The sequence below is a fragment of the Choloepus didactylus genome, chromosome 11 (assembly GCF_015220235.1).
Source record: "Choloepus didactylus isolate mChoDid1 chromosome 11, mChoDid1.pri, whole genome shotgun sequence".
Classification (NCBI taxonomy): Eukaryota; Metazoa; Chordata; class Mammalia; order Pilosa; family Megalonychidae; genus Choloepus; species Choloepus didactylus.
This window is the reverse complement of record NC_051317.1, coordinates 35,625,066-35,634,111: the sequence shown is the minus strand read 5'-3', so window position 1 is coordinate 35,634,111 and position 9,046 is coordinate 35,625,066. Positions and strand designations below refer to the sequence as shown.

The window sequence follows — 9,046 nt, the reverse complement described above, 5'->3', positions numbered from 1 at the left end:
AAGGAAAAAATTGATACTCTGTACTTCGTCAAAATTAAAAGCTTCTGCTCTGCAAAAGACACAGTTAAGAGAAAGAAAAGACAATTCACAGAGTTGGAGAAAATATTTGCAAACACATATCTTACAAAGGACTTGTATCCAAAATATACAATGAACTTTTAATCAACAATAGGAACAACCCATTTAAAATGGGCAAAAGATCTGAACAGGCACTTCATCAAAGAAGATATACAGATGTTTATTTGCATATGAAAAGCTCAACATCATATAGCATAAGGGAACTGCAAATTAAAACACAATGAGATACCACTGCAAGTCCATTAGAATGACTAAAATCCAAAACACTGGCAACACCAAATACTCACGAGGGTATTGAACAACAGGAACTTTCAGTGATTGCTGGCGGGACTGCAAAATGCTACAGCCACTTTGGAAGACAGTCTGGCACTTACAAAACTAAACATAGGCTTTACCATACAACCCCACAGTCAGTCTCCTTGGCATTAACCCAAATGAGTTGAAAACTGATGTGCACCTAAATCTTGCATGCAAATGTTTATAGCAGCTTTATTCATAATTGCCCACAATTGGAAGCAACTGAGATGTCCTTCAATTGGTGAATGGATAAACAAATGGTGGCACATCCAAACAATGGAATATTATTCAGCAATAAAAAGAATTGAGCTATCAAACTATAAAAAGACAAAGAGGAACCTTAAATGCATATCGCTAAGTGAAAGAGGCCAGTCTGAAAGGGCTACACATTATATGACATTCCAACTATATGACATTCTGGAAAACACAACACTCTAAAGACAGTAAAAAGATCAGCGGTTGCCAGGTGGGTTGAGGGAGGGAGGGATAGGTGGAGCCCAGGGCATTTTTAGGGCAGTGAAACTGTTCTGTGTGACACCATAATGGTGGGTGCATGACATTACACATTTGCCTAAAACCGCAGAGCTGTGTGACATAGAGTGAACCCTAGTGCAAACTATGGACTTTAGCTAACAATAATGTATCAATATTGGTTTAACACTTGTAACAAATGTACCACACTAATTCAAGAGGTTAATAATAGGGGAAACTGAGGCACAGTGGGGGGCAGGTGTACGGAGCTCTCCGTACTCCCTGCACAAGTCTTCTTTAAACCTAAAGCTGCTCTTAAAAAATTGTCTATTTTAAAAAAATGTTTTTCAATTTCAGGTTTCAGACTCCCTTGAGATGATTTTATTGTGCTGAAAGCGTCTTTGTTCTTCATGTCTTTGTCATGTTTATTTTTTATACTTACAGCAATTCATATAACCTTGTAGGAAATTTTATACAAGGAGATAAATCCTAAGGCATAATATTGAATAACTATTTGAATCCCCAGGTATGAGAGGCATTATTGCCTCCAATATGGAAACATAATCACAGAATGTGCAAGTAGCTTGCACAAGTTCAAATAATGACTCAGTGGAAGAGCCAGATATAAAATTATCCCTCACCCTGTCCCCTATTTCTCAGCTAACACCCATTTTTCATAAATAACTTACATAGCATTTACAATTCTGTAGGAAATCAGTATTCATGGCTGTATTACTCTCATCTTTTTTGCCGTTTCTATTTTCTAACTTCCAAATAAAGATAAATGGAATATTTTGTGAAGATTCAGGTTAGTGTTATTTTCTTCTTCTTCAGATATCCTTAGCTAAAGGATAACTCAACTGTGACTAAAATTGCCCTCCATATCCTTTCTTTGCTGTTGAATCACTCTTGAAAAATGCCTCAACATTCTTCTCAATTACTCTGAGTGATTGACGAGTCAAGGCCCCAATGAAATCTCCAGAGATGCATGTGTGTGTGCGCATATAAGACTTGCGATATTCTATCATTTCTATTTGAATTTGGGACATGTATATCCTCCTTCAAGTATTATACGTGTGTGTCAAATAAATTATATTTAAGTTAATATTATTTAAAATCACCTTAGCGTAATATAATCAGAAATACCCTGGATGCTACAACCAAGGTTGAGAATAGCTGCTGCCCTCCCTTTAGGAGCAGAACCAACATCGAAAGAGAGATTCTGTGTAGTGAATAAGAAAAGAAAAATCCTCATCCTTCAGACAACAGCATAAGAACACAGAAAGTATGGGCCGGCACAGAGTAAGAAAGCAGTGTTTAGCAGACGGATTGATACGTGGGGTTCTTTTTATACATCCTGGGGCAATTCATGTATTTCATGAATGCTAATGAAAAACTCCCTCTGCAGAAATAACTGTACATTCTGTAGTATATTGCAGTTTACAAAGCACTTGTAGACCATGGCAAGAGCTGGGTCCTCTGGGGTCCTCTTGCATCGCCCCCACACCAGCTGCCAGCCCCTGTGCTTGGCCTTTCAGAGGCTCCGTGTCCTTGTCAATAACAGCAGAGAACCACTGGTGTCTCAAGACCTTCCGGAAAGTATGAGATGCCACCAGGCTGCAGGAGGGCAGAGTGAGCTCTTGGTTAAAGTCCTGAACTCTCCCAGCCACCTGAGGGAGGTGTGAGTGTTCACAGGTGTCATTTGCATATAAGGACACTCAGTCTCAGAAAGGACGAGTGACACAGCCAAGGTTACAAAAAGTACACATACGGCAAACAGAATTGCATATTCTGTTTCCATGTCAAATACTTTTTCCAGTGCCTACAGCATTCATGCTGAGGAGTATCGTAGATTCAGCACCCCTTTTATTCTGCTGAGATTAGAAGACAGCATCCTTGGAGGAAAAGAGGAAAGTGTTCCCAAAACTCTCCTTAGAAATCAACCAACAGGTAGGAGTATATTGGAAGGAATGAAGTTATTTCAGGATGTTTGTTTTTCCCGTTGCTTTGCTTTGTTTTGTTTGGAAATGGTTTTTTATTTGATAAATAAAGTAATTTTACATTTAAAAAAATCAGCCAACTATGGGAAAGTGGGGTTGGGGCTTAGAAAAATCTAGCTTCTGTTTCCAGCTTGCACTCACCAGAGTGAGGTCCTACCCAAGCCCAAAAATTGTTCTCCATTTTTGTTCATTTATGTTTTTCTTGGTGGTGTGGGCTGAACTGTCTCCCCCCAAAAAAAGATATCATGAAGTCCCCCCAAGTACCTTAGAACATGACCTATTTGGAAGTAGGGTCACTGCAGCTGGAATTAGCTAAGTGGGGGTCAAATCCAATATGTCCTAGTCCCATATGGATTAGGGTGGCCTTGTCCACACCTTGACGCTGATCTGGCCTCTAGAATGGTGAAAGAATAAATCTCTGTTGTTTTAAGCCACCTAGTTTGTGCCTCTTTGTTATGGCAGCCCTAGGAAACTAAGGCAGCTGGTAAAATGGGGATAACCTGCCTCCCTCCCAGAGGTACTGAGAGAATCAAATGAGACTATTCATTCAGCAATTCCAAAAATGCCTGCCGAGTATGCATGTCTACGTGGAGTGCTTACAACGGGCCGTGCCTGCATCTCAGGCCCATGGGGCTGGTGGTTCCCTGCTCACAAGTTAAAGTAAATGTCACAAAAGATTAGCGGCCACGTGCTATCCATGCACCACGTACATTTTTCATTCTCTGTGTGTTCTCATGCTGCTCTTCACTTAGGTAACAGTTCTAAGAAATTAAATGTAGCTGTGCTCCTTGGGAAACAGAATTATAGGGTGGGGAAGTCTACCAGGTGCTTCTCCTGGCCCACCATGGTTTTGGGTACTGGGAACACAGCAGTGGGCAAGCCGGACAAGGTCTCTGCCCTCGTGGAGCTGGCATTCTAGTGAGAGGAGACACACAATGAACGAGCAGCCAGACAAATGCAGAATTCCAGGTGAGGAGATGAGTCATGTCTGGGCTGGCTTCCCAGATTCAGTGGTCAAGGTAGGCCTCTCTCGAAAGCGGATTCCAGAATGAGGAGTTGACAACACAAGGAGCTGGGGGTGATGGTTCCAGGGGCAGGGAACAGCTAATAAAGTCCTTAGGAGAATACGTTGGTCATGTCCAAGGAGCACAGAAAGGCCAATGTGGCCAGGGAGGAGCCCTGGGAGGAGCTCAGAGAGGCAGGCATGGCACGTCACGCAGGGCCCGGTAGGCCGTGAGCATTAGGGGCTGTGTTTGGCTGTATGTAAAGAAACCCACCTACAGGAACTCATAGGAGGCTGTTTCCCACACAACAGAGGTCTGCAGACAGCAGTCCATTGCTGTCCAGAGCCTCCACAGGTCACCCAAGTCCCACAAACCTTTGATCTTTCTGCTCCAGCAACTTTTGCATGTAGTTTTCATCCCTTTGGTTGTCTCATGGTTGCATCATGATTGCTCTGCCTTCCATCTCCTAAATTTAATGTAGGAAGAACCACAAAGTCACCCCAAGAAAGGTGGTACTCACATCAAGAATGCAAAATTTCCCCAGAAATCGCCCAACAAACTTCCACTTACATTTCAATGGCCAGAACTGTGTCACTTGGCCACCCCTAGCTGCAAGGAATGCTGGGAGATGTGTGTTTGTTTTAAGGTTCATTACGTCCTTAAACAAAACTGTTTCCTTCAGTAAGAATGCTACTGAGTGGGCAGCTACTCCGCACCATGAGTAGTTTGGATTCTATTCTAGAGGGGAAATCATCTCTGGGGTGGGTGTGTGTGAATCAGGATTTCCGCTTTGAACATGTAATATTAGACATAGCTGTTGCAGCAGTGTCCCAACTGGGATATCCCAGAGAACAGGTCACTGTGATACTCATCATTTCAGACCTCTTGGCAGCCCAGTGGAGGAGAATGGGGCCACCAGGGCCCCCAGACAGTTCAGGTCTTGCCTTAAAAGTCTCTTCCTTATAGCCTAGGGTGCCTGAGTAGTGACATGTGTCACTGAGTCTAAGATGCCAAAGCTCATAAGATGTATCTTTATTTTATGTACCACTAAGAAAAAAAAAAATGCTGCTGTTCCAGTTTGCTAATGCTGTCTTTTCACAAAACACCAGAAAAGGATCGGCTTTTAAAAAAGGGGGTTTATTTGGTTACAAAGTTACAGTCTTAAGGCCATAAAGTGTCCAAGGTAAGTCATCAACAATCAGGTACCTTCATTGGAGGATGGTCAATGGGTCCAGAAAACTTCTGTTAGCTGGGAAGGCACGTGGCTGGCATCTGCTCCAAAGTTCTGGTTTCAAAATGGCTTTCTCCCAGGATGTTCCTCTCTAAGCTGCAGTGCCTCAAAAATGTCACTCTTAGTTGCACTTTGTATATTTGTCCTCTCTCAGCTTCTCCAGAGCAAGAGTCTGCTTTCAACGGCCGTCTTCAAACTGTCTCTCATCTGCAGCTCCTCTCTCAGCTCCTGTGTGTTCTTCAAGGTGTCCCTCTTGGCTGTAGCAAGCTGGCTCCTTCTGTCTGAGTTTATACAGTACTCTAGTAAACTAATCAAGGCCCATACTGAATGGGCGAGGCCACGCCTCCATGGAAATTATCCAATCAGACTTATCACCTACAGTTGGGCGGGTCACATCTCCATGGAAACACTCAAAGAATTACAATCTAATCAACACTAATACCTCTGCCCCCACAAGGCTACATCAAAGAACATGGCTTTTTCTGGGAGACATAACATATACAAACCAGTACAGCTGCCAATATTATCCTGCAACTTTTATTTTATACTTTAGAAATAGTTCTTTTAGGCTTTTAAGACAAGAGTTTTAACCATACAGCACTCTTACACATATATACAAAGGAAAAATTCTCAAAATTAATTGGTTGGATATTTCTAAATCTTCTTTACACTCAGAATTCAAGTCAGTGTCTGCAGTTACTCTTGCTCTGTCCCACTGATGCAGTGTTTCTTTAAAAAGTGCTTCACTGTCAACTGCAGGAGATTCTTTAAAGCTGCTGACACCCATCTGCAAGTTTTGATATGAATGCAAGAGAGTGGCAACCATATCATGACTGTCAACAGTTATCCCATTATCAGTGATGTTGAAACGTGCAGAGAAAAAAAAAATACATCTTAGGTCAACCTACTAAATATCCATTTTTATGCCTCTGTGATGCAAAAAGGGGTGAACAATGCTATTTTGGACATCCAGGTATATATACCAAGAAGGAAGTAGGATATCTGAATCTGGAGCTCAGTCAAGAGGTCAGGGAAAGAAAAGGGTTTGCTAACTTGGCATCCATAAACATCTGGATGACAGCCATACCTACAGGCCTGCAGATGAGAGTGTAGATAAAGAAAAGGGCCAGTGCTGAGCCCTGGTGTCCTCAAATGTTTAGAAGACTATAAGAAGGGAGAAGACAGCAGAGAAGACCGTGTCTGACAGTCTCCAAAGTGAAGGAGGGGAAGGTCAGCTGGGTCAAACGCTGCTGAGAAGTAGGATGAGACTGGAAAAGGGACCGTTGGATTGAGTGACTATGACAAGAAAAGTGTCCGTGGTTTGGGGGCAGCCGCGGAGGAGGTGGGGGATAAAACCAGACAATGTATTCAGACAATCTCTTTTGTCCAGAGGGGATATATAATCAAGACACGTGGCCGTGGCCGTGTTTTCTTTCAAAAGAGGTTTCACATTAGGCAAGTTTGACTGCTAACCCAGCAAGGGGGGACTGATAAGGCTGGAGAGGATAACTACAGTTGCAACGTGCTTGAGAGCTACGATCAAGACAGAGCACAAGAGGGGGTGAGCTTTGGGCAGAATCAAGGACGGTTCTTCCATCGCCACAGGAAGACGGCGGAGGCTGCAAGCACAGATGCAACCGTCAAAGAATCTGCCAAGGTTTCTCAGCGCTACCTTTCTCACCCGGGGAGCATCTTCTTTGAGCATGCTAATCCCCGCTATCCGCCGCCCCCCGTCAGGTCCCATCTGGGGTCTCATTTCCGCCCTTAATTAGGTGCTTCAATTGTGAGACGTGGTGGGGCATGCAGCAGATGGGCCGTTTCCTCCCGGAGATACAGCAGCGCCCCGGGCGCCCCCATTTGACGGCTCCTCTTCCCCGAAGCCGATACGCGTCCATCTGGGGGGCTCCGCAGGGCGCGTCCCACCGAGGACCCAACCTCACGCAGGGCCCTTTATATCCCCCAGCGACTGCCCCTGCTAACCTCCAACTGCCGCTCGCAACCGTCCAACGCCAACCCCGCGACTCTCCTCCTCCCCGCTCCTCCTCCGCCCGCCGCCACGGCGTCCAACGTGGCGCTGCCCTCTGCGCATGCTCCGTACACGGGGCGCTCGGGAACCGACGGGCGGGGCCGGACGCGGTGACGTCAGCACGCGCGCCGCAGGCCGGCAGCCTGCGAGCGGTGCCGCGCCACGTCGGCGCGCGACGACCGCGCTCTCTCCTGGCAGCCGCGGCGCGGGGCGTGCCCGTCGGCGCGCGGCCCCGCCGCCCCTCCGCGCGCGCGCACGCGCCTGCCTCCGTCGGTCCCGCTTGGCGCTCGCGTTCGCAGTTCCTCCCGGCCCGCGAGCCGCCGCCGTCGTCGCCGGCCCAGCCCGTCGGACACTCGGCCGCACCATGTCTTCGCCTCCCGAAGGGAAGCTGGAGACTAAAGCTGGACACCCGCCCGCCGGTACTGGTCGTTTCCACTTTTCTCTCCTCTCGAGGGGTTCGCCGCCGCGCAGTCCGGAGGGCGGGCTCGAACCCGCGACCGCGGGGCCCGGGGCGGGGGCGCGGAATGGGGCGCCGGGCGGGGGCTCGCGGGGAGGGACCCCCATCTCGGCTCCCGGTGCGCGGGGCCCTAGACGCCCGTCCGGGAGAGCTGGCCAGAAAGAGCACGTCGTGCCTGGCGTTGGAGACGCGCCACGTCCCGGCGAGAAACTTCGGTGTGGGACGTGTCGGCTCGTGGGCGAAGACGCGCTTGTTGCCAGTGCGGGCAAACGGGGAGTCGCGTGCAAATTAGAACGACTCCAATAAGTCCACTTGTGCACCTGGAAAAGAAAATGGTTTGATGGGCAGGACTAACCTAAAACAGACAGATTTAAACAACAACAACAACAACGAGTATCCGCAGAAACAACTGGAAGTCAGTGTTGTATTGCTGATTCGTTGTAGGCTGGCAGCATTTCTTGCCTACGAAAGAACCGAAGGGGCGTAAACCTTTTTTATCCTTCATCAGTTAATATGACTTATTTTACCTCCTTTTTCTTTCCTATCCAGCTTTTTCTCAAAAGTGTTTCTTTTTCCCCAGCAAGTTGTAAACTTTTGAGCCGAAGAATTTACATCCGTGGAGTCGTCTTTCTTAGAAAACATGATTCCAAGCAGCCTTGAGGTTCACGGCCCCTGCTCCCCTTTCTGCGCGCAGTTCCTCTTTGCTCTTTCAGCCCAGACGGGGCGCGATTCTCTTTCTATCTCCTTTAGCAAGACAGTCGTCCATATGGAAGGACAACGGGCCTGAGAATCAGAGGCGATTGGGGGGCCCAAAGCTAATGCATCCAATGTGTGCGGTTCTTTTAGGGTCTTCCGATAACAGAAACCTTAGGAAAAGCTGCTTTCTTGTTGAGGCACCAGTTTGTTACAGTAAAGATTCCCGTAATGTCTGCCCAGGAATGCACCGACCCTTCTCCTGTGCCCCACTGCAGGACCCCACTGCTCGGCCTGCGCCGGCAGTAGGACCCGTTCTTTAAATATGTTGTGTTCCAAAGTAGGGGATATTTTTCACAGGTGAAAGAGACTCAGCGACACCACTTAACAGGCATTAGGGAAGAAAAATGGGTAACTGATGCATAGGGACTTAAGAAGCATGGAAATTTAGGAACTCGTTCCACTGTATTGGTAAATAGTCTTTTGGGGGCCTTTGTGTGGCATTAGTACCTTTCAAGGAAGAAAGGTACCTCCCAAGAGATTTCCTTTCAGGATAGCTTTGACCTTTGATTTTTATTGCTATGGGTCCATGTCTGATGCATGACGATCTGGGCAGCAGAGTGGGAAGGACACCTTTGTTACACTCAAGACAGTGCTAATTCTCCAGGACCAGTCAGTAGCAGCCACCCCATGGCTCCCCAGTCCCCGCAGGAATGAGTTGCACTGAAGTGTATCTGTTGAAATGGTATCAAATCAACACAGCAGTAATTAAACTGCAGATAGAGACCT

The 9,046-nt window shown here is 46.8% G+C and overlaps 1 protein-coding gene and 1 long non-coding RNA gene across 3 annotated transcripts in view; one reads left to right on the top strand and one right to left on the bottom strand.

Moving 5' to 3' along the window:
- Positions 1-27: 27 nt before the first annotated feature.
- Positions 28-7,134, bottom strand: LOC119505978. The gene is made up of 3 exons (XR_005210918.1): positions 7,062-7,134; positions 4,225-4,316; positions 28-49 (listed from the first exon to the last, which is right to left on the bottom strand). It is a non-coding gene; the product is annotated as an uncharacterized LOC119505978 (long non-coding RNA).
- Positions 7,135-7,310: 176 nt separating this feature from the next.
- LOC119505976 (death associated protein) overlaps positions 7,311-9,046 on the top strand; it is a 65,969-nt gene continuing 64,233 nt past the window's right edge. The window contains exon 1 of one of the 2 annotated variants that reach the window (XM_037798925.1): positions 7,311-7,526. In XM_037798925.1, coding sequence (XP_037654853.1) covers positions 7,472-7,526 — 55 coding nt within the window. In that variant the 5' untranslated portion in view covers positions 7,311-7,471. The remainder of the gene's footprint in view (positions 7,527-9,046) is intronic. The other variant, XM_037798926.1, reaches the window with a different exon arrangement.